Source organism: Bombus affinis, chromosome 7 (assembly GCF_024516045.1).
Source record: "Bombus affinis isolate iyBomAffi1 chromosome 7, iyBomAffi1.2, whole genome shotgun sequence".
NCBI lineage: Eukaryota > Metazoa > Arthropoda > Insecta > Hymenoptera > Apidae > Bombus > Bombus affinis.
The window spans coordinates 1,222,514-1,247,736 of NC_066350.1; the positions used below are offsets into that span (position 1 = coordinate 1,222,514).

The following is a 25,223-nucleotide window of genomic DNA, read 5'->3' on the forward strand; positions in this document are numbered from 1 at the left end:
AATATCAACGTGACTAATAACTGCGATTAATATCCTACCATCATCACTCGATAAAATAACTTAATCACAAAGAAAAATTCGCTGAAATAACTGCCCTTCTTTCGCGCGAGTTTCAGCTTCAATATATCTCGCTTAACTTTTCCTTGCGCACTACCCCAGCTGCCCCCTTCTCTTTGTCCGCTGCCTATCAATCTATCTTTTCCCCCAATTCATTTTTACTTTCCTCCTCGTCCGCTTCCAAGCCAATTCGTCAGAATAAGTTACAAGTGCGAACGAATAATTCGGTTAACTCGCCATGCTACGTAACCGCGCCCATTCTTTTCGAGAGTTCAGTTCGCGAATAAGAAACGTCCAAAACTCGCAAACTCGGGTTCATTCACGATCAGTCATCCGAATATCGACCTTTTGCCAACGAAGATCTTGGATTTTCGAGTAAAAAACGGCTGCAAAATTCTCCTGCATAAAGAAATCGATTCCCTGATAATAATATTTTTATAATTCGACGAAGATCATTTTCCCTGCATTCGATCGCGATAATTATCAATCAAAATAACCTCCTAATGGACGACGTGGAATTTTTGTTCGCAACATCGACATCCTAGCGACGTTAATGCGGTTACGCGGCGGAGGGCAAAAAAGATATTCGACGCGAAGGAAAGAATGAATGGCACAAGCTGGCATTTCACAATGTGCAGCCTACAGCTAATTTCCATATCATTTCAACTACACGTGCGAATGTACTTCTGACAATCATCCGTTTTATACGCATACACATGTCGAGAAATTCATGCTGACCGATGCACCGGTGCAATCCTCGCCAGGACGAGTATCACTTGAAAATCAAATTCTCGTCGATGTGTTTTAGAGGGAGTGGGCGAGTATTGGGGGGCGGAGGCGCATCAAATACATGCACTTAAGTTGGCATAGTGCGTTTGATAGTTGTGAATTGTTTTATTCGCACGTGACAAATTGTATTAAACGAACGAACGGAATGGTAATTGACGCGTTTACCGTGTTCTCGTTTCTCGCTGCTGTTTGTAACGAGTCGTTTATAAAGGTTATTCTGTGTGCGAACTGTATGAATTTAATTTCAAATGGACGTAATCAGAACAAATTTTTAATTCTCATCATACATTATACATAAAAGTGAACATCGTTGAGATTGAGAAAGACTTGCACGAAAACGACGATTTTGATATATTTTATATACGCGATATTCACCTAAATACGTCCATTAATTAGTACGATACAAAGCATATTTTATATGTAATTCGGGTATTCTACATTACGGCTTATAGTTAATTTCCCATGAAAATTTTTTAAAGAACGCTTAAAACCTTCCCATTTTCTCTAATGTCAATGCCTCCCTCGGAAACCTATAACGATATATTTATAATGATATAAGAAATCAACGGAAACAGAAAAAGCTATATATTTAGCTATAAACTCGACATAGTATTTTGACACGCAATTATATAATGCAATTAAACGAACAAGATTGAGACATGTAACGATAAGAGGTGATGACAGCGTGCATGTACGAATAGGGTTTTAATAATTCTTGTTATCCCCTACAGATTCTGCCACTCGACCGACTCAATTATACAGCCGCTGAAATAATCTTCATTCATTAATGTTTTAATAAACATAAGGAGGAACGACAGGTTCGCAGAGCCGTTGAAGTACGGCGGACTGTCACGTCGAGAGTTGGAAAGCTCGCGAGAGATGCACTTCAGCACATCATTAGTCGGTATAATCACCAGCCGACCATAAAAATTCACAGAGCAGTGAAATTGCGACAGAGTAATGTAAAAAAGAAAAAAACAAATCAAGAAATTCTAACAAATTACACACGTTTGAGCATTCTTTCAATACTTCCTAGGATCACAGAGGCGAAAGAGATTTTCTTGTGTTTCGATAATTAACGAACACAACGTGATCCGACAAAGTTGACACAGTTTCTCGTTGCAAATATTTACATTTGATAATCGTAGAAAATTGTTATATATTTCCGAATTTTTATATATTCCCGTTTTATCTTAGTAACATCGATGTCATTAATGTCTGGTTGATGTTTAAGATATTGATATGTCGTTTCAGTAAACAAATTAGAGAACGTAATATTTTAACATCTAAACGTGTTCCCCATTTTCCGTTTTGTGAAACTTTGTATTCAGAGCCACCATACTAATGATACGATATCATGATATGATTAATTAAACGCTAAAATGCTAACTATTCCTTCCGCGCATCGTATTAATATTCATAACAAAATGTCTAGCAAAATATAACGGGTTTTGACAAGATTGACTATCTATCGACAAAAAAGTTCACGCGAATATCACGTCACATACATCAAAATGACAGGTTAACTAGCACATACGAAACAACAAGGGAATCTTGAAAAATCGTAATCTCGGTGAACGATGAATGATTGGTGCACCGACAAAATTAATCGCGAATACGAGCAATTCGCACGCGTTGTGTCCATTCACGTGAACGATGCGATAATGCCAATGCATGCATAGGAACGACCATTCGTTTCTGCGTGAAAACCGCTTAATATCTCGGAACACATTGACCCGATCCACCAATTTAACGTACATACGGACGATGCGCGATTAAAATTCTATTTATAAAATTCATTGTACGGTGCTTCGGTATGTGCTACAATGTTGTTTGATAATCCTTTTAAAGCGCCGATGTTCTGACTCAACGGTGTACCGCTAATAATAAGCTTTACAATTAACAATTGTTCGTGATTTCCATAAACGGAACGATAAGTAAGATTCGACGCGAATAAACTAATGAAAAATATCGGTTCTACATATAAATGTAATACTATAGATTGGAAGCAGCTTTTCAAAAGCTTTAGAACGAAAATTTGTAATCATTATATGAAAACCTTTCTACTCCATATAAAAGGAAATTATAAGTTACGAACTTTTCGAGCAGACCATATTCAATATGAACTTGATAATATGATTAACGCAACAAGGGAAATGGGACTTTTTCGATGGGCATGGTAAAATTTAAATAAATGAACTATCGCACGCTCGGGAATCGATTAAATGATAAAGAACGTATATTGTATACCAACCAATACCTTCAACATATTTTTTATACGTTTTATGTATGAAATATACATATATGTATATATTAATGTTTGTTAAATGTCGAAAAAACTCCTTTCCATTAACATGACACTCGAGCGTAGGAGAAGAATAGTAAAAGAATCGTAGGCGTTCAGCATAAAATTTCAATAACGTCGTTGCGAATTTTCGAGTACATTATGATAAAAACGCATCAATTTTCTTGCGATAATCGTATTAACACCAATACACGTTATACACCGATATTTCGATACGATTGCGAAACATGAGAGAATTTTCATCGAACGATGGTCGCTCTCGTTTTTTCTCCTTTATTCTACCACTCCCGAAAAAAAGGAAAACAGCGAGGAACACGACAATTGTCTGCAAATCACTAATTTACGATTTTCAATCGTACACCAGTATGCATTATGTGTCCCAAAAGGATTACGCGCATTCCGACATCGAATTCGAATTACAATTAATCTAGTTAATACAGGAAACAAGTGAAAGTTTGGTCGATTACTAACACACGGTGATTTGTTTCCAATGATTACGATTACATCAGCGGCAATTGATTTGTCGTTAGAAATTTGTCGAAAATTTCTTCCTCTTTGAATTTCCACAACTGTTCGTAGAGATAACCGGTTTCAATACTAAAAAATTATGATTATTTCCAAGAAAATTAATTAATTGTTGACGTGATATGTTTATTTAAAGACATTTAAAAAAACATTTTACACGTATCTTTCAGATGCACCATGACTTCTAACATCATTAAGATTTTATCTCAATAATATGTAGACGTGACAGACGTGTGTCTACACGTTCGAAAACCATTGAACCGAACTTTAACCAAGTGCATGCACTAGCTGCGTGTTTACAACATCTCTCGCAAACTAAAGCTGGTGAGAAAAATTGCACATTCTACTATTTTATCTTGAAAAACATATCGCCTGTTGAAGTGTTACTATGAACAAAAATATGTGCGCATATGTAGACACTTTTCGAAATACGCTGTTCTGAAATATTCAAACATCGAACGTAATCTTTCCATTTTCGTCTAAATCGTGATCAACGATAGACATGCATTAACAGATTAACAATCCGTCGACTCTAAAACGGATCGAAACGGAAAAAAAATTAAGCAACTCAAAGAGTAAAACTATGTATCATCTAGCAAAGGGATCGGAGACAAAGAAAGAGAAGCAACGGATAGAATAGGTAGAACACGCAGTATTGGTCCAGTGGCCCAATTCGCGCATTCTTTTTCACAGCTGTATATATAGTACACGTATGTATAGCAAATCGAAATTCTATCTCCGAACGATGCGATGCGTGGAAAAGTACTATCGAGGAGTACGGAGGTATGAACATCGCATTCAATACCGATATCCAACGTATCTTGAACACACGCACGTTTCAACTCTCTCTCTCTTGCCCCTGCCCTCTGTCGCGTACGTAGAACACCAGCTAAAACCAAATTCAACTGCACCCGTGTTAAAGGGCTTTTTTTATACGCTGGAAACCTGGCGTACGTACGCAGAACGAAATAAATGACAGTGTGAGCCGCATCTCCGTTTTCCACACGCGAGCGCGCACGTGTATAAAGGGGTGAGAGGAGATGGGCGTGTACGCGTGTCGATAGTCGATAGATGCGAAACTACGAGCGTTTTGTACACCGGATGAAACGTTCGGCAACGTAACAGTGGATTTTTTAAATCTACGAGAAATTCCGTGATCATGAACGAACGAGAGCTAAAAAAAGAAAAAAGAGGTAGAGGAAAAAAAGAGAGACCGGAAAAAATTGCATCGGTACATCGATATGCGTAAATTACGCGCGAGAGAGGGAATAATATTGAGGCGACCTAGAAATTTTGTTCTGCCGGCCCGTTCCCAGCGTGGGAATCGTTATTGATAGAATTTATAAGCGATCGGGAAATTTACATGCACTCAATGTCAATTATTTGAAGATTAATTGAACCGTAGGATAGATTAACAGCGATTAATATTGTTAACACTGTCCGTTTATGGATAACCATACGTCACGTTAAAGTAGACGAAGGTAATTTAAAAATTTGTTAATTCTTACGTACAAAGATGTTTGATCTCTTGCTACCTCTATACTTTCCAAAAAGGCAGCTTGTAACAATTTACGAGCTTGCTCAAGCCTGCGTAATTACGTACAACATACTTTCTCACGCTTTCTCACGCGATTAAATTATCCAACGAAATTCAAAGTACGAGATAAATAATCAACGTAACCCAAGCAAACTGTCAAAGATTCTTAATATTTTAGTATAATATACCGCGGAAGTACATTAAAAATTCACGCGTAACGTTCCGCGTTTAACTTTTCTGTACTATGTTTCGCGCTAGATAGGTAGAGATGCTTCGATTCGATAAAAATTACAAAAGTCAATTTCTACCATGGAATACCGTTCACCCAATTGCGAGGTATTTGCATTCGCGAACCAGCTTTAAGTTCGAAATTGTTTCGAGGTCAAGATTTACATGCCGAGTACATAAGGAAACGTAAATTTACTTTCCCTGAGGAATTGCTGCATATTAGAGTTCGTGTGAAAAGGATTTAACGAGTTCTGAGAAAATTAAAAAATGGAAAAAGTAACCTACATGTAAATTAATTCAGTCCGGTATCTACGTCTGTAATTTTATACTATGAATTATTCGTGAAACTACATATCTCGCCAAATACCAAAATGGGGGTAGTTACATACAGTTCCAATTTTTATACACCCTAATGTCGCGTCGAAAATGGTGCAAAAGAAAATCGTTCGTTACGAATCGCCGGAAAACATTGTATACATTTGTCAATACATATTACGCGCGCAAACACGCAGTAATTTTTCGATCATTTGGAGCGAGTTTGTTCATTGTTTCTAACGAGAAAGATCTCACTGACCAAATAAAGGAAAAAGGAAATTTAAAAAAAGGAAAATGTCATGGAAACCGGAGCTGAATTAGGTCGCTCATTCCTCTCGAATATATAATCATCGATGAATCTATATCGACTTTGTTGCTCGCCGACATTCAACACATATAGTATGGCACAGGCGAATTAAAAATTTCCACATGTTGCGACGCGACGTGAACAAACGTTCTGGCGCGTGATCGAGTCGATTCTAGCGTGTTGGTGCATTTACACAAGTTGTCGCGATAAGAGGAAGAAGAAGACGATTCCCTATAAATTTGCAGAGAAGCGACTCTTTCGTATTCGCGTCGTAACTTATCTTGCGATGTGGATGCCAACGAGTCGTGCTTCGTGCTCGAAACCGAACGCCTTATCTCGATCACAAGATTCGACTGGAAGTGTTTGTACATACGGATGACGCGTAGGTGGCTCATACATATCGGTCTATGCAAAGTTATGCCGTCACGTTGCGAGCGACGTGAGAGCATCGCGTCTCCGACACCAGTCTGCCACTCTGCGTGGAAAACTCCACGGAAGTCAGTGGTAACCATAAATCTCTCCGCGACCGAGTGCCCACCTTCCAAGCCAATTTACTCAAGGCTTCGATAAACAAGAATTTGATAAACGCGCCGTGACAAGGTGACCGGATTCGCGCGAAACGTAACCTGCATTCGAGTTGAAGTTACATCGAAGTTGACATATCAAGAACAAAAATCAATTTTATTTAATAGCAATTTTTTAATTCTGACCTAGCATTATTTATATTTTCTTATGTTATTATATGTATTCTATTTATCAAAACTAATACTCATTATCCTTGCTTCGTATAATTGTTATAAATTGATTTCTAATTATCAACTTTTATATTTATATCTCTGCTTTATTTTAAACTTTTCTTATTTTGTTTCCCACTCTTTCTTTCGTCCCCCTCTTCTTTCCATTCGAGAAGCTTGTCTACAGGTTTCGCTGCTTCAGGCACTTTTCAAAGCACTAAATGGCAACCAAGATGGAAACTTAGCGATCTCGTTGAACTACCCTTTACGTTCTGCGGCCTGAACTTCCGGGAAAATAAGGAGGAAAAACAAAGGGGGAAAGATCGAAATGATTCCAATCGAAGTCGAAGTTTGATGCATGCGGTAACATTACTCTTTGATTATATTGTAGACTCGTAAAAGAGGAAAAAGAGAAAATTTCTTATAAATTAACAATTTTTTAGTGCACAAACTCGAACAATGATGATACTACGAATTTAAAAAATATGAATTATGAAATATTTACAAAGAATTACAAAATCATTGTGTTTTTTCACTATGTGTTTATGAAACGAATTGGATAATTTCTATATCCAATTTAATATGCGTACAGTCTTTATTATTTCATTAAGTCTTTTGAATTTATTCACCTTGGCATATCTGTTTATGGGACAAATTTCTGCGTCTATTGTGCAGTAGTTGCTTTGTGCTTCGCAGCAAGTAAATACATGGACATGGAAACAGAATTTTCGCTGAAAATAAGTATATTTCGAACTAAAAGTTTCGCATCAGCGAGAAACAAGTGAAAGGCGAAATATCTCATTAGGGAAACTAAATATTTCCCTTGACTAATTTTGAAACAAAAGTAAATATGCGAAAGCAAATGAGCATACTGCGCGATATGGGACCTTTACCTACCAAAGTGTATGCAGAATAGAAATGTAGTCGTAAAACATCTATACCGCCACAAAACAAAAAATTGTCTAAAGAAATTTTTCATAAGAAGCTTCAAGTTAAAATTTAGAAAGTTTTAAGCAAAAATTGATACTACTAATGATTTCAATTTAGTAATATTTCGTTCTCGAAATAGAAACTGGTTTTCTGGTTTCTGGATTAGAAACTTGTTTGACGACTATACGTCGGCTGTGTCACGTGTAATCTTTGCAGTTCGATGATAGAATCGCTAATCGAAATCCAGTTAGTTGTGAGACACTTAGCGAAATAAACAGGAGGGCAAGTAAAAACGAGCAAAACATGATGCGGGGATGGCATACGTTCTCAGAGAGGGCAGTCGTAACAGCGGAAAGAGCCGCGGGCGAACCCACGCAGTAACCAGGATCCACCTCGCAAGGAATATCTGGATTTCCCTCCATCCTCTCGATTTTCTTCCTTCGCTTAGGTTCTTCGTTAGCGGTTTCGAGGGTGAAGTACCGTGGAGTTAACTAATTGGTTGAACGCCTCGGGCGACTACTCTCAGAATCCATAAGATATCTCGTACTCTTCGGTCTCTCGCATATTTTCTCCGCCTCGAATCTTTGGTCCTGTTCCGTATCTATATCTTGGTATCTGAAACGATGCAAGGAAGAAGAAGGTGCAACTATACATATACTTTCTTCGAGATTACGAAATCGCGTTTCCAGCGTTCGAAGGGAAAACCCCACCGATGGTCGATTGTGACTGAAGCGACGAGCAACGGTGATAGGGGAGAGGTAACAGGGACAGAAACAGCGATTCGAGGACATTCCCGTCAAGTTTATCGTGAAAGTTTTCGCCGCTTGTCCGAGGATAAGGACAAAATCCGGAGATCTCGTTCGGCGACAATGAGGACTTCTCTAAACGATATCCTACGATCGTAATATAGTGCCACCAATTCCAGCAGCAAGAATGGCAGCAAGATACCACGTTTCCTCCCTGTTTATTCTCTTAGATTTGCACGAGTCTCGTAACCCAAGACATTAGTTATGTTCATACATTAATAGTTATTAATGCAGTATACAGAGTATACAAAATCATCAATTTATATATATATATATATTAATTTATTTTGAGAGATATACTGAAATAAGTATTCCTATCGAATAATACATTAAACATATTTGCAAGCTCTTACGTTTAAAAATTAATAAATTAATAATTGCCTCATAACGTAAAACTAAAATAAAAATTGCAATTTTTCTAAACATGCTGAAATATTAAATACTACAGTTATTTTCACAAGATTTTTAATTACAAATTATAGAATTAAACTTAAAAAATACAGTATTCAATATATACAATCGTTGCGCAAAACACTTGTTCTTTGATTTCAAAACGAAACTTTAATTTTAATTAAACAGAATTGAAAGAAATACATAACAAAAGATTTGATATTAATATTTGTAAGCCAGAGGTCCCCACTTATCGGACAACTCCTTACTCGCTTACCATCAGTGCGAAATGTAGAGAACTTCTTACCCTTTTATATGTTTTCACACAAATATTTTTCTCATGGGTATTTCTTATAGAATTTGAAGGAATTCAAGGAAAATCCATTATTCAAAACTATCATCGCTGAGAGAATTACCTATATATATATTCTACGAACAGTAAGTCATATAGAAAACTTTAGTTCCAATTCAAACCAGTATTGTACTGAATCGATAACATCGCATGTGATAGAAAAATGATAAGGAACAATGATAATGTGAAATACGAAAATGCATTGCATATTGTATATCACGTCTATTCTGCACCTCGTCGGTATAGACCTGTAATTCACTACACGAAAATATAAACATATCTCGACATTCACTAGGGAAAACCGTCTGAAAATTGAATCATGAAAAATCAACATGGAAGACAGCAAGGTTCTCGTTCTTGCGAGGCAGACAGACATGAGTAAAGTGTCTCTGTTCTGCTCACACTATATATATATATATATATATATATATATATATAGAGAGAGAGAGAGAGAGAGAGACCTTTCTTGTCTTCCATGTTGATTTTGCACGAGTCAATCTTTAGACGATTTCTTCTATGTTTCCGGTTTAGGAGTGTTTAAACCTGTTTACGTAACCATGACCGATGTTTCGTTTATGACAAATCTGTCAATTCATTAACGAAGAAATATTGTAACAAAATAAAATAGTATTGGCTTAAAACAAATAATTATTAAAAATATTGTAGTTTCATATATGATGCAATAATTTAAATACAATAATTTTAAAGAAAATATACTGAAAATAAAAAGGCACCAGTTGTAAGCTATACACAAAATCACTAGAATCTTACGAGAAGTGTCACTGTTCAACAACAGAGTTACCAACATATATCCTAGGTCTAGACTAACAGAATATATCATGTACATATACATACAGAATACGTAAAGATGTCAAAAAAGTAAAGCTAGTATCAGTAAATATTATTGTTGGCGTCATTCCAGTAACATTTAAGATACTTGTTATATATTATTGTATTACATATCATAGATTAGCATCAAAGTAATAAATCTGTCAATTTGATATCGAAAACGCCTTAGATCAAAAATTTTCGTATTACATTACAAAAATGAATAAACGAATGTTCCTTATTGCTGTCTTATTGACTGTACTTGTTAATAAAGGTAAAATTAAATCAATTAAATCTGTTATTGTGTAAAGAGTATGGTTAATCTAGTTTTTGATATTATTTTTATAATATACATTATATTTTAGGAGACAGCTTATACTGCTACAGATGTAATAGTAATCAACCTGGGTGTGGCACTCCTTTAAATTGGTTATGGTACTGGGGAGAAACTTGTCCAGAATATGATGATAAATGTATAAAAATTATTGAGAGAAAAGGAGGTAATTTCTTTTTCATATATGTATCGTATTCTTAGATACAACTAAAAATTAATTTATTATCAATATATTAATTATATTTTTAATATATATTTCAGCTGAAACCATGATAACACGTGATTGTTTAAGTTCTGTTCGTAGCTTTAGAAAAGATATTCCAGCTGATCGGTATGAAGGTTGCCGACCAGCTGCAAAAGATGTTCAATTAGGACATTATGTAAATAATTCTATTTGGCAATTAGATATTCATAGAGATTATTATGATGAAGTAACATGGTGTTTTTGTTACTTTGACCATAGATGTAACAATGCTGATAATATTACTGTATCAACAGTATTATTACTTTTGGGTATCATAATACAACAATTTGCAACACGAAATGTGTTCTAAATATTAAATTTGTACCATAAATTTATTGGTTCTTTTTTGGAAAATTAAGTTCAGTCTATTTACTTCGATTAGCATTTGGATGCAATAAATCTAAGTAGTAAATTGCTGTATATAGTGTAAATAATCATTTCAATATGAGGAGTAACTATTTTTATATATAAAACATATAGATCGCTGTCTTTTTAAATAATCAATCAGGAAATATTAGATGTTTTTATATGTAAGATTCCGTCCATTTTTGAAGAAAAAACTGCCTTTTAAATGTATATTTAACAAAGCAAGTGTTAACTTTTATATTTTTATATTTTTATCACATATATGTTAGATGCATATAATTAATTGTATCAAAACTTTAATAAAACTGATATTTTATAGATGCGTTGTATCTATTTATGAAAATTATCAAGGCATAAATTACACTTTAAATATGATTTATGTTTAAGGGAAGAGAAGGGGAATTTAAAAATTCATAGTTATACAAAAAGAGTAGCTTTATTTTTTAAAAATTGCTTTATGACAGATGAACCTTAAATAGTACATGAAAATTTGACAATAAGGAAAATTGAGCAGTTCAGTGCAAGAGGAAGCTATGCCACAAAAGATGGAAAAAGTTTTTATTAATTTTGAAATTTCCTGGTATTTGTTTATTATCCGTTCATATATAACTACATAGCAAAATTCCTACCTGCGCTGTGATTTTTGAAATAACTGAAATAGCTTTTATGTAGTTGCTTTTTTAATCCAATTTTCATATTTAGACATATAGAAAATAAAATAAAACATACAATATTACGCCAGACACATTACTTTTATATTAATAAGTTTAAATTAAAAAATTGTAATCTTAATTATGCAATTTCTATTAAAACAAATTTTCATGAAAGTCTTGATATTTCAAGAAGACACGAATTCTCTATCTCCATTATGTAATTTTTGGACAACAGTCTATTATATCTTTCATTATTATTAAGAGTCCCACCTGGAAATTAACCGCTTTTTACATTCTATTGACAGCTCCATTGAATGAAGTTCCATTACAAACGTACTGAAAGAAATGTTCTAAATCCAGTGTCCCTTAATTTTATGCTAATTGTTACAACACATATCAAATGAGAACAAATTAACATTCAAAATAAATCAAATTAATGAAATTAAACTTATTAATACTCAACAGTTATCAAGTTTTATGAATTAAGAAAATTTTTGTTTAACAAGAACATCTTAAATAAGTAATTAATTACTAATATATATTCCTTTTAAAACAAGCACATTTATATGAAAATATTCAAAATTTTAATAATTTCTCAATTTTCCATGACACATTATTCCAATATTAAATTATATGTAAGACAAAATATGAAGAATTACGTCATTTTCAGGAAAACTAATCATTTTTTATAGTAGGGAAACAAACTCAAAAAAATGTTTTGTAATAAAATTTCTATACTTGACTTCAAAACTGTTTACGATTTCAAAAAAATGAAAAATGTTTACAAAGGTAAAGCAAAAATCACAATTTTCTATTGAAGGAATAGTCTATAAATTCTAGAAAATTTTTATCAAAACATATTTTTCTTTTTCTATACTTTGACATACATTCTAATATGTAAATGCACATATAAACTTTTGTGTCGATATAGATTATTAGCGTAGTTGTATGTACGTATAATATTGTATATATACAATATATAATATGTATTACTTATGTTATATGTAAGTGCATACATACGATAATACATATATGATGCAACGATCAATAGTCGGACATTTCTCGAAGCTTCCTGAAACGTTGTGATTACCTATGCTCTGCGCATACTCGCAGATAAATACAGCCAGTGGACGATGCCTTTATCAGTGTTTCGTTAGCAACTAAGCAGTGAAGATCGCGAGTTTGTGCGAATTTAACGAAATTTCATTGAACAAGAGTATCCTGTTACATACCTTGGTACATTACCACTAATCAAGCTAAATCATCGCAAAATGTCTTTGGCACCATTGCTGTTTTCTGACTGGTGGGAAACTTTGGATCGCCCGCACAGTCTGCCACATCAAAATTTCGGATTGGGTCTCTATCCGGAACAATTAATGACGCCAAATCGATTGGGATTATATCTACAACCACGGAAAAGGAATGCTTACCTTAGCAGACCATTGGCTGAACTATTCCATAACAACGATAGAGGCACCTCGACTGTTCAAGCAGATAAGAACAAGTTCCAAGTGATGCTCGATGTTCAACAATTTGAACCAAACGAAATTGACGTTAAGGTTGTCGACAACTTTGTCATCGTTACCGCAAAACATGAAGAGAAGCGCGACGAACATGGTTGGATTTCTCGTCAATTTGTTAGAAAATATTTGATTCCGGAACAATGTGACATCGATCAAGTCACATCGCAGTTATCGGCAGATGGTGTCCTTAGTATTAACGTTCCAAGAAAGGAACAAAAAATTGTAGAAAACGAACGAGTAATAATGATAGAACAGACTGGTAAGCCAGCAATGCAAATGAAGCCACTAAAGTGGCAACAACAGAAACAAACTGAAGAAAAAGAAGAGAATTAAAAGTTCCATTATTATCATATTCTACCTCTAATGATAAAGTTCTAACATTTATTATATTTCCTATTTAATATAACAATCGTGTATGTATCGTTCGATATAAACTATATCGAACAACATTGTTATACTCTAGTCGTTGCATTTACATTAATTATTATATTAATAACTTATAACTTATAACTTAACTTATATTAATAATATAAGTTATTAATAGGTAATTATGTTAATAAGTATTACTAGTATGTACTTCATTTTCGTTTTGTAAATACGTGAATACGAATTATCTGCGAGTATGTAAAATTTATATATTTTTTTTGTTAATAAATTTGTAAGTAAATAGTACTATACCAGTCTCATGAGTTTTACTTTTTAATTGTTATTAATCCTTAATTCTACTCTCAATCCTAAAATAATACAATTTTTAAAAGCGGTGTACTTCTCTTTATTTTTTATGAAAGCCTTTGGTTTCTTATGCATTTTTATATTTTCTAAGATCATAAGTAGTTGTGTAGAAATTTTATAATAAAATAGTTTTTTTATCTTTATCCGTAAAAAATGATAGGTAACAATAAGCAACTAACTCGTCACGTTCTCTGTGATGTTTTATTGGCTTTATTTATTTAACAAATAAATTAGAAATGTAATCTATCTTGCATTTAACACTATATTTTACTATGGAATGCTGGAAATTTATATTAATATCTTTTGTTAGCAAATATAAAATTATGAAATAAACTTTCTATTACATTACATAACAAACATTGTATCTCAACTCTCTATATATGTTTAACACGACCTTCTTGCTTGAAATAAAATTTCGATACTTAATGATTTTGTTGTTTCCAAAATGGAGAAACATAACCAAGTTACTGTTATATGTACATATACTTCTGCAATGTGTATAACACAATCAATAAGATGTGAAAAATAAGTTTAACGGAATCTGATGTAACCTTTATGTTACGACGTAGTCGGATGCCATAGCATACTCCTATTGCCTATAATATTATCTGAATCAATTTCATTCCACACAAAAATTTATTTTTTCTTAAGTTAAGCTTGATAACTTTCATAATAGTTGGAAAGATTAATTACACCGTCCGAGCGAATATAAGGAATACAAGTGATATAGGTGACTAAAAAGCATTATACAATTTGTATAATATGTGTACGTACATATATTATTTACTCATACACAATCTTCAAATTTTTAATACACATAGAAAATACATTTTCATAAGTATCTGCACACACTAAAAAGCAGGTAAAAATACTAAATATATATACAAAATCGATTGCTTTTATTGCTTTTGCTTTATTTTCAGTAGTTCGTCGTCTTCCATCGCTTTTCCCGTTTCTTCGATTTCAATGGTTTTTTCTCGCTTGCTTTCAACAGTTTCTGGCCTTAACGGTGCTGTTATTGTTAAAATACCATCCGTAGACAAAGTACTCGTAGCCCTTTCAGGATCACATTGATCTGGTACTAAATATTTTTTAACGAAATGTCTGGAGATTAGACCGTGATCGTCTGCTCTGTCTTCGTGTTTTCCTGTAAAAATAACATTCTATAAACCTCTTAATGTCTGGAGATTAGACCGTGATCGTCTGCTCTGTCTTCGTGTTTTCCAGTAAAAATAACATTCTATAAACCTCTTAATGTACAATATCGTAACAATTATTAATAATTGTAGATAATTTTTTTAAGACTCGGTAGCAGTCACTTCTATAGATGCTAATATTACACCATAAAAGGGACAAACGATATATAATTTTCTTTTTAACATTTTTAAATTCGGGATATTAATTAAATGTATCTTAAAGACACTTACCCTCTACAATAATGAAATTGTCAACGACTTTGACAGCCATAGTTCCGCCTGGGCAGGCGACCTAAACGGATGTGCGAAACAGTGCTCCAGTGAAAGTGCGGCAAGAGGGAAGAGAAAGGGACAAAGTAAACGCCAAAAATCGACAAAACGTGGAATCATGCAGATTCCACCAATAAAAATAGTTAATTCCGGTGAAACATATTTCATAAATAAAGCTACAGATTCTACATATGTAGAGAAAAAAGATGATATTATGGAAACAACACAATCCGACGGGGAGCAAAACATACCAATACACCAGGAAGAAAGTTGGACGGTGGCAACCTCCAGCAAAAAACGGAAGGTAACCCCGCTCGCAAGCGCGAGGAAAATTGATACATATGAAAAAAAAGAATGGCTACAAGATATCAAGCTGCACAATCCATTCAGCGCACTGCCAGAAGAGGCAGCAACGGACCCAACGGAAAGTCCGACAAACCGTATTCCCAAACCACCACCGATATACATAGATGCGAAAATAATTGACCCTCTCATCGAACTACTAAACAACACCGCAGGGAAAGACAACTATGTCATCAAACAGATAAAAATAGACCAGGTGAAAGTGCAAACCAACACCCCAGAAATATTCAGAAAAATTACAAGATCACTAAAAGAAAAAAACGCAGTGTATCACACTTTTCAACTCAAAACTGACAAAAGCTACAAAGCAGTAATCAGGGGACTACACCCAAAAACAAATACCGGAAAAATAAGTGAAGAACTGGCAAAAATCGGACACCAGGTAAGGTCAATTAATAACATCAACAAATACGATATCAAACAACCGTTACCGCTATTCCTAGTTGAACTAGAACCTAAAAACAACAACAAAGAAATATACGATATAGAAAAATTACTAAACACAATAATAAATGTGGAGCCACCCAGACATAAAAAAGAAATCCCACAATGCATAAGGTGCCAACAATACGGACACACTAAAAACTATTGCAATAGAACCCCGGCATGCGTTAAATGCGCAAAAAATCATCTCACGATACACTGCCCATCCACGGGAAAAATAGAGGAGGTTAAATGCTACAACTGCAACGGAAAACACCCAGCCAGTTACAAAGGTTGCGTAGCTAGGAAACAACTACAACGCAAACTGTTCCCGCCCCTACGAAGCAGGATAATCACCAACACACAAGCCCAACAGGACATCACGAAACCCGAAATTATACCAAATACAGAGCAAGCAACAAACTCCAAACCCATCAGCACCAACACCATTGGTAGTCTAAGCTACACTCAAGTAACCAGCCAAACGACACATACAGACAACCAATACCACAGCAATAGTAACAATGACACTGCAGAAATCAAAGAACTGCTCAAACAATCCATAAAGAACACCGAAATGCTAACCAGAATGATAAGCGAACAAAACGCAGTACTCAAACAGCAAACCCAACAAATCACAGTCATGCTACAACTAATTACAAACGTTTTTTTTTTTTATTGTTTTATTTATTTATTAAAATTCACAATTTGTCCAATTTGGACATTTGGTGGAATTTTTTAACGGTTAAATTAGCATGTTGGTGGCTACCCCCAGCGGGGTACCATCCTCGTGTTTCTTAGTTTATGTCCTTTATTAGGTCTGCTGGGTGCTTCCTTTTTAGTCTTCTGTCCATATTTATGGTTTTGTATGTTTCCGCAGCTAGCCGGTTTATGTGTGTTGCTATTCTTGATTTGTATTTCTCGGAGTATCTGCTAATTTCTTCCTTGACCGTTGGCATTCCCAGGTCCCTTCGTATATCTTCGTTTCTGACGTACCAAGGTCCGTTTACTATTGTTCTGAGGATTTTAGCCTGTATTACCTCTATTTTGTTTATATGGCTCATTGCTGCCGTCCCCCATAGTGGTATTCCGTACGTCCAGATTGGTTTTATGATCGTTTTATATATTTTTAATTTATTTTCTGTGCTTAGTTTGGATTTTTGGCTTGTTAGCCAATGCATTTGTCTCCTTGTTTTCTGTATTTTTTCTACTATTGATTTGATGTGTAGTTTCCAGGTGAGTTTTTGATCTAAGTGAAGTCCTAGGTATTTGACATGCTTTGTTTGCGTTATATGCGTGCCGTTCAATAGGATGTTTGGTGGTATCATTTTTCGTAGCGTGAATGTAATATGGTTGCATTTATTGGGGTTTGCTTTTATTTGTTTTTCTTGTAGCCAATTTTCTATTTTTATGATATGTTCTTGTAGTATTTTGACTGCCGTTTCTGGGTTAGTATGCCTGACTAGTATAGCTGTGTCGTCCGCGAATGTCAATACTGTGCTGTTGGTAGTTGTTGGTATGTTCGCCGTGTATAATGTGTATAGTATTGGGCCTAGGACGCTTCCTTGTGGTATCCCGGCCTTGATGTCTTTAACTTGAGAATGTGTGTCCTTGATTTTTATTACGAAGGTTCTGCTGCTTAGGTAGGATTTTATTAAGTGGTGTATTTGCTCCGGGAATTGTTTCCTAATTGTTTGTAGTAGACTTTCATGGTTAATTTTATCGAATGCTTTCTCTATGTCTATAAAGAGGGCTGTGCAGTATTCCTTGTTTTCTGGTGCTACTATTATTTCGTTTATAAGCCTGTGCATTTGCTCTATCGTGGAGTGTTTGTTTCTGAAACCAAATTGGTGATCCAGTATTAGTTTTTTTGTCTCTATTATTGTTTTTATCCGGCAATATATTATTTTTTCCAGTATTTTGGAAAATACTGGAAGCAGTGATATTGGTCTGTAAGATGCAGTTTGGTGCGGGTCTTTGCCTGGTTTATGTAACATTTTGATCTGTGCTAATTTCCATGGTTTGGGGAAGTATTGAATTCTTAGAATTGCATTGAATATCATTGTCATTAGTCTTATTGCTTTTGGTGGAAGGTTTTTCAAGATTTTACCATTGATTAGGTCGATTCCTGGCGCTTTGTTGTTTTTTGTTTTATCAATTATGTTTCTAATTTTTTGTGCTGATGTTTTAGGTATGGTGTATTCCTTGTCGGTTGTGGTAGTAGTGGTTTGTGGATCCTCCTCCGTATGACTTTTGAGGTTGCTGTTGTTGATAATGTGTGGTGTGAATGTGTTGCAGAGGTGGTTGGAGAATTCTTCAGCTTGTTCTTCGTTGCTTTTTGCCCATGTGTTATCTACTTTTCTGATTGCCGGGACGGGTATTATTGGCTTCCTTATTTTTTTCGTGGCTTTCCATAGTGAATAGTTGGTGTTCTCGTGTGTGGAGAGTGTCCCTATGAACTTTGCGAATTCGTTATCGTTGTGCTCCTTTATTTTGTTTTTTATTTCCTTTGCAAGTTTGTTTAAGTGTTTTTTGTTTTCTCGGGTTCTGTATTTTTGCCATTTTGCTTTTGCTTTTCTTTTTTCTTTGATTTTGTCGAGTATTTCTTGCGGGATTGTTATTGTTTGTCTGCTGGTTGGTTCGGGTGTAGTGGTTGTCCTTGCTGCTTCTTGAATAGTTGCTGTCAATGTTGCTACTGCCTGTTCTATGTGTTCAGAAGTTTTTAACGGGATGTTGCAGTTTATTTTGCTTTCTATTATTTCTTTGAAAGTTTGCCATTTGGTGGTTTTATTGCATAGTGTTTCTGGTTTGCTATAGTGTATTGGTTTGTTTCTGTATTCAATTATTATGGGTGTATGATCGGAGCTGAGCTCGAGGTTGGGTGTTATTTTTAGTTTATTTGTGTTTAGTCCCCTTGTAACTGCAAAGTCCAGAAGATCTGGTTTTTTGTTCAGGTCAGTCGGCCAATGTGTCGGTGTTCCTGTGGATAATATATTGAGGTTATTATTTCTAATGTATTTTTCCAGTGTTCTGCCTCGAGGTGTAATGTTTCTTGACCCCCAAAGCGTGTGCTTTGAGTTGTAGTCTCCCGCTGCGATGTACTTGTGCCCTAGGTCCTGGAAGTATTCTTCCCACATTTGTGTTGTTATTTTGTGTCGCGGAGGCACATATACTGCTGACAACTGGAAGTAGTTGCTGCTAGTTTGAACTGTAACAGTGGTTGCTTGTAAATATTCTTTGTTAACTTGGCTGTGTAGATAATGTTTGATATCGTTTCTGACTATCACTGCTGTCCCTCCGTGAGCTTTTCCTGAGGGGTGTTTGGTATCATATATGGTGTAGTATGGTATTTTCAAGTAGCTTTTTGTAGTGAAGTGTGTTTCTGAGACAAGTAGTATGTCTATATTATTATTGTATATGAATGTTTTAATTTCGAGGGCCCGTTGTTGTAGGCCGTTTGAGTTCCGGGCTGCTATTTTTAGAGTGTCCGTTTTTATTTTTTGCTTAGCACGTTTGTAATTAGTTGTAGCATGACTGTGATTTGTTGGGTTTGCTGTTTGAGTACTGCGTTTTGTTCGCTTATCATTCTGGTTAGCATTTCGGTGTTGTTTATGGATTGTTTGAGCAGTTCTTTGATTTCTGCAGTGTCATTGTTACTATTGCTGTGGTATTGGTTGTGTGTATGTGTTGATTGGCTGGTTACTTGAGCATAGCTTAGACCACCAATGGTGTTGGTGCTGATAGGTTTGGTGTTTATTGCTTGCTCTGTATTTGGTATTATTTCAGGTTTTGTGCTGTCCTGTTGGGCTTGTGTGTTAGTGATTGTCCTGCTTCGTAGGGGCGGGAACAGTTTACGTTGTAATTGTTTTCTTACTTCACATCCTTTATAGCTGGCTGGGTGGTTTCCGTTACAGTTGTAACATTTAACTTTTTCTATTTTTCCAGAATATGGGCAGTGTATAGTTAAGTGATTTTTTGCGCACTTGACGCAAGCTGGGCTTCTGTTGCAATAATTTTTACTGTGTCCGTATTGTTGACACCGCATGCATTGAGGTATATCTTTTTTGTGTCGTGGTGGTTCGACTGTTACTATTGTGTTTAGTATTTGTTTGATATCATATATTTCCTTGTTATTGTTTCTGGGTTCCAGTTCTATTAAGAATAGTGGTAATGGTTGCTTTGTGTCGAATCTTGTTATATTGTTTATTGTTCTTGTTTGATGACCAATTTTAGTTAACTCATCGCTTAGTTTATGTATGTTCGTTTTAGGATGCAATCCTCTTATGACAATTTTATAGCTCCTTTCAGTTTTAAGCTGATACGTGTGGTAAATAGCATTTTTTTCTTTTAATGCTTTTATAACTTTCCTAAATATTTCTGGGGTGTTTGTTTGTATTTTTACTTGTTCCAATTTTGTTTGCTTTATTGTGTAGTTGTTTCTCTCATCTAGATTATTTAGTAGATCGATGAGCGGGTCTATTATTTGGGCCTCAACAAAGATTGGTGGTGGTTTTGTAATATGATTTGTTTGGATTGTGGTTTTATTTATGGGGTCAGCGTCTATTTCTTCCGTTAGTGAGCTGAAGGAGTTACTTAATGGTAATTCTTGCAGCTATCGCTGCTTTTCTGTAGCTGGGTTTCCTATGGCACTTATGTCTGTAGTTGTTTTGCGTTTTTTGCTAGCCTTCGCTAGCTTCCATCTTTCGTCCTGGTAGTATCTTTCATATTCTGAATTGCCATCTTCCTGTCCCCGATGCTCTGTTGTTTCTTCTGTCTCCATGTTAATTTGTTTGTTTTTTATATAATATGTTTCTCCTTTTGTTGCTATGTTTATAGTTGGTATCTGCATTGCTATTTTATTTCCTACTCACTATCACTTTGCAGCACTATTACTTTGAAGCACTTTTTCACTGTTCACTTATACCTGGAGAGGACGACCGTCTAAACAAGTCCGTCCTCCTCGGCTGTCCGAGCAGGAGTGCAATTTCTATTAAAACAAATTTTCATGAAAATCTTGATATTTCAAGAAGACACGAATTCTCTATCTCCATTATGTAATTTTTGGACAACAGTCTATTATATCTTTCATTATTATTAAGAGTCCTACCTGGAAATTAACCGCTTTTTACATTCTATTGACAGCTCCATTGAATGAAGTTCCATTACAAACGTACTTAAAAAAATGTTCTAAATCCAGTGTCCCTTAATTTTATGCTAATTGTTACAACACATATCAAATGAGAACAAATTAACATTCAAAATAAATCAAATTAATGAAATTAAACTTATTAATACTCAACAGTTATCAAGTTTTATGAATTAAGAAAATTTTTGTTTAACAAGATCATCTTAAATAAGTAATTAATTACTAATATATATTCCTTTTAAAACAAGCACATTTATATGAAAATATTCAAAATTTTAATAATTTCTCAATTTTCCATAACACACTATTCCAATATTAAATTATATATAAGACAAAATATGAAGAATTACGTCATTTTCAGGAAAACTAATCATTTTTTATAGTAGGGAAACAAACTCAAAAAAAATGTTTTGTAATAAAATTTCTATACTTGACTCCAAAACTGTTTACGATTTCAAAAAAATGAAAAATGTTTACAAAAGTAAAGCAAAAATCACAATTTTCTATTGAAGAAATAGTCTAATTCTAGAAAATTTTTATCAAAACATATTTTTCTTTTTCTATACTTTGACATACATTCTAATATGTAAATGCACATATAAACTTTTGGGTCGATATAGGTTATTAGCGTAATTGTATGTATGTATAATATTGTATATATACAATATATAATATGTATTACTTATGTTATATGTAAGTGCATACATACGACAATACATATATGATGCAACGCTCAATAGTCGGACATTACTCGAAGCTTCCTGAAACGTTGTGATTACCTATGCTCTGCGCATACTCGCAGATAAATACAGCCAGTGGACGATGCCTTTATCAGTGTTTCGTTAGCAACTAAGCAGTGAAGATCGCGAGTTTGTGCGAATTTAACGAAATTTCATTGAACAAGAGTATCCTGTTACATACCTTGGTACATTACCACTAATCAAGCTAAATCATCGCAAAATGTCTTTGGCACCATTGCTGTTTTCTGACTGGTGGGAAACTTTGGATCGCCTGCACAGTCTGCCACATCAAAATTTCGGATTGGGTCTCTATCCGGAACAATTAATGACGCCAAATCGATTGGGATTATGTCTACAACCACGGAAAAGGAATGCTTACATTAACAGATTATTGGCTGAACTATTCCATAACAACGATAGAAGCACCTCGACTGTTCAAGCAGATAAGGACAAGTTCCAAGTCATGCTCGATGTTCAACAATTTGAACCAAACGAAATTGACGTTAAGGTTGTCGACAACTTTGTCATCGTTACCGCAAAACATGAAGAGAAGCGCGACGAACATGGTTGGATTTCTCGTCAATTTGTTAGAAAATATCTGATTCCGGAACAATGTGACATCGATCAAGTCACATCGCAGTTATCGACAGATGGTGTCCTTAGTATTAACGCTCCAAGAAAGGAACAAAAAATTGTAGAAAACGAACGAGTAATAATAATAGAACAGACTGGTAAGCCAGCAATGCAAATGAAGCCACTAAAGTGGCAACAACAGAAGCAAACTGAAGAAAAAGAAGAGAATTAAAAGTTCCATTATTATCATATTCTACCTCTAATGGTAAAGTTCTAACATTTATTATATTTTCTATTTAATATAACAATCGTGTATTTATCGTTCGATATAAACTATAACGAACAACATTGTTATACTCTAGTCGTTGCATTTACATTAATTATTATATTAATAACTTATAACTTAACTTATATTAATAATATAAGTTATTAATAGGTAATTATATTAATAAGTATTACTAGTATGTACTTCATTTTCGTTTTGTAAACACGTGAATACGAATTATCTGCGAGTATGTAAAATTTATATATTTTTTTTGTTAATAAATTTGTAAGTAAATAGTACTATACCAGTCTCATGAGTTTTACTTTTTAATTGTTATTAATCCTTAATTCTACTCTCAATCCTAAAATAATACAATTTTTAAAAGCGGTGTACTTCTCTTCATTTTTTATGAAAGCCTTTGGTTTCTTATGCATTTTTATATTTTCTAAGATCATAAGTAGTTGTGTAGAAATTTTATAATAAAATAGTTTTTTTATCTTTATCCGTAAAAAATGATAGGTAACAATAAGCAACTAACTCGTCACGTTCTCTGTGATGTTTTATTGGCTTTATTTATTTAACAAATAAATTAGAAATGTAATCTATCTTGCATTTAAAACTATATTATACTATGGAATGCTGGAAATTTATATTAATATCTTTTGTTAGCAAATATAAAATTATGAAATAAACTTTCTATTACATTACATAACAAACATTGTATCTCAACTCTCTATATATGTTTAACACGACCTTCTTGCTTGAAATAAAATTTCGATACTTAATGATTTTGTTGTTTCCAAAATGGAGAAACATAACCAAGTTACTGTTATATGTACATATACTTCTGCAATGTGTGTAACACAATCAATAAGATGTGACGAATAAGTTTAACGGAATCTGATGTAACCTTTATGTCTGACGTAGTCGGATGCCATAGCATACTCCTATTGCCTATAATATTATCTGAATCAATTTCGTTCCACACAAAAATTTATTTTGTCTTAAGTTAAGCTTGATAACTTTCATAATAGTTGGAAAGATTAATTACACCGTCCGAGTGAATATAAGGAATACAAGTGATATAGGTGGCTAAAAAGCATTATACAATTTGTATAATATGTGTACGTACATATATTATTTACTCATACACAATCTTCAAATTTTTAATACACATAAAAAATACATTTTCATAAGTATCTGCACACACTAAAAAGCAGGTAAAAATACTAAATATATGTACAAAATCGATTGCTTTTATTGCTTTTGCTTTATTTTCAGTAGTTCGTCGTCTTCCATCGCTTTTCCCGTTTCTTCGATTTCAATGGTTTTTTCTCGCTTGCTTTCAACAGTTTCTGGCCTTAACGGTGCTGTTATTGTTAAAATACCATCCGTAGACAAAGTACTCGTAGCCCTTTCAGGATCACATTGATCTGGTACTAAATATTTTTTAACGAAATGTCTGGAGATTAGACCGTGATCGTCTGCTCTGTCTTCGTGTTTTCCTGTAAAAATAACATTCTATAAACCTCTTAATGTCTGGAGATTAGACCGTGATCGTCTGCTCTGTCTTTGTGTTTTCCAGTAAAAATAACATTCTATAAACCTCTTAATGTACAATATCGTAACAATTATTAATAATTGTAGCTAATTTTTTTAAGAGTCGGTAGCAGTCACTTCTATAGATGCTAATATTACATCATAAAAGGGACAAACGATATATAATTTTCTTTTTAACATTTTTAAATTCGGGATATTAATTAAATGTATCTTAAAGACACTTACCCTCTACAATAATGAAATTGTCAACGACTTTGACACCGACTTCTTTTGGTTTGAATTGTCGTACGTCGAGAATTACCCGAAATTTGTCCTTATCATTTTTCGTTATGGACCATCCACATTCTTCGTCTCGTTCCCAATTTATCAGTGGTTGGTTGTAACTGTATGGAAATGATTTAAAAGATGTTCTTTCAAATATTGAAGAAAAAAGTTGATTCGGTCGTAATCCTCTGCCAAAATGCTGATCAAATAGCTGGTGTGGTTGCTCCAACACTTCCCACCAGTGAGAGAACAATCTTGGAATTAATGTTATTCCCCTTCTCATTTTTTAATTCTGTTTATCGATATTTCTATGAAGATAGAATTAATTTTGCAACTGAAGCAAGAATATGTGCGTCTTCCTTGCTCGATCTCTGTATACTGACAGCGCATGCCGGCAACCCAATGCTATATATACTCTATGTGAACTTTGCACATGCGAGGATAATAGAAACAGCAATCAAATTTTTT

At 34.2% G+C, this 25,223-nt stretch overlaps 5 protein-coding genes and 1 long non-coding RNA gene across 6 annotated transcripts; 3 read left to right on the top strand and 3 right to left on the bottom strand.

Annotated features, from left to right (window-relative positions):
- The first annotated feature begins 10,099 nt into the window (after positions 1-10,099).
- Positions 10,100-11,365, top strand: LOC126918410 (uncharacterized). The gene is made up of 3 exons (XM_050726288.1): positions 10,100-10,377; positions 10,469-10,603; positions 10,699-11,365. The coding sequence occupies exons 1-3, from the start codon at positions 10,323-10,325 to the stop codon at positions 10,989-10,991; spliced, it is 483 nt and encodes a 160-aa protein (XP_050582245.1). The 5' UTR covers positions 10,100-10,322; the 3' UTR covers positions 10,992-11,365.
- Positions 11,366-11,900: 535 nt separating this feature from the next.
- Positions 11,901-12,714, bottom strand: LOC126918429 (uncharacterized). The gene is made up of 2 exons (XR_007711330.1): positions 12,038-12,714; positions 11,901-11,970 (listed from the first exon to the last, which is right to left on the bottom strand). It is a non-coding gene; the product is annotated as an uncharacterized LOC126918429 (long non-coding RNA).
- An 80-nt stretch (positions 12,715-12,794) lies between these two features.
- Positions 12,795-23,233, top strand: LOC126918402 (protein lethal(2)essential for life-like). Its single transcript, XM_050726271.1, has 2 exons — positions 12,795-13,767; positions 23,103-23,233. The coding sequence occupies exon 1, from the start codon at positions 12,972-12,974 to the stop codon at positions 13,554-13,556; it is 585 nt and encodes a 194-aa protein (XP_050582228.1). The 5' UTR covers positions 12,795-12,971; the 3' UTR covers positions 13,557-13,767; positions 23,103-23,233.
- LOC126918415 (heat shock protein 27-like) lies at positions 14,708-15,422 on the bottom strand. Its single transcript, XM_050726296.1, has 2 exons — positions 15,383-15,422; positions 14,708-15,102 (listed from the first exon to the last, which is right to left on the bottom strand). Exons 1-2 carry the CDS (start codon positions 15,420-15,422, stop codon positions 14,855-14,857), a joined length of 288 nt encoding a protein of 95 aa, XP_050582253.1. The 3' UTR covers positions 14,708-14,854.
- On the top strand, positions 22,115-23,233 carry LOC126918404 (protein lethal(2)essential for life-like). Its single transcript, XM_050726272.1, has one exon. It carries the CDS (start codon positions 22,314-22,316, stop codon positions 22,896-22,898), a length of 585 nt encoding a protein of 194 aa, XP_050582229.1. The 5' UTR covers positions 22,115-22,313; the 3' UTR covers positions 22,899-23,233.
- An 808-nt stretch (positions 23,234-24,041) lies between these two features.
- Positions 24,042-25,153, bottom strand: LOC126918406 (protein lethal(2)essential for life-like). Its single transcript, XM_050726282.1, has 2 exons — positions 24,717-25,153; positions 24,042-24,436 (listed from the first exon to the last, which is right to left on the bottom strand). The coding sequence occupies exons 1-2, from the start codon at positions 25,036-25,038 to the stop codon at positions 24,189-24,191; spliced, it is 570 nt and encodes a 189-aa protein (XP_050582239.1). The 5' UTR covers positions 25,039-25,153; the 3' UTR covers positions 24,042-24,188.
- Positions 25,154-25,223: the final 70 nt, after the last annotated feature.

Coding starts and splice junctions, on each gene's coding strand:
- LOC126918406 (XM_050726282.1), bottom strand. CDS start 25,038: ATGAGAAGGGGAATAACATTAATTCCAAGATTGTTCTCTCACTGGTGG. Junction 24,437..24,716: donor CAATTTCATTATTGTAGAGG/GTAAGTGTCTTT, acceptor TTATTTTTACAG/GAAAACACGAAGACAGAGCA.
- LOC126918415 (XM_050726296.1), bottom strand. CDS start 15,422: ATGGCTGTCAAAGTCGTTGACAATTTCATTATTGTAGAGG. Junction 15,103..15,382: donor CAATTTCATTATTGTAGAGG/GTAAGTGTCTTT, acceptor TTATTTTTACAG/GAAAACACGAAGACAGAGCA.
- LOC126918402 (XM_050726271.1), top strand. CDS start 12,972: ATGTCTTTGGCACCATTGCTGTTTTCTGACTGGTGGGAAACTTTGGAT.
- LOC126918404 (XM_050726272.1), top strand. CDS start 22,314: ATGTCTTTGGCACCATTGCTGTTTTCTGACTGGTGGGAAACTTTGGAT.
- LOC126918410 (XM_050726288.1), top strand. CDS start 10,323: ATGAATAAACGAATGTTCCTTATTGCTGTCTTATTGACTGTACTTGTT. Junction 10,378..10,468: donor GACTGTACTTGTTAATAAAG/GTAAAATTAAAT, acceptor ATTATATTTTAG/GAGACAGCTTATACTGCTAC. Junction 10,604..10,698: donor AATTATTGAGAGAAAAGGAG/GTAATTTCTTTT, acceptor TATATATTTCAG/CTGAAACCATGATAACACGT.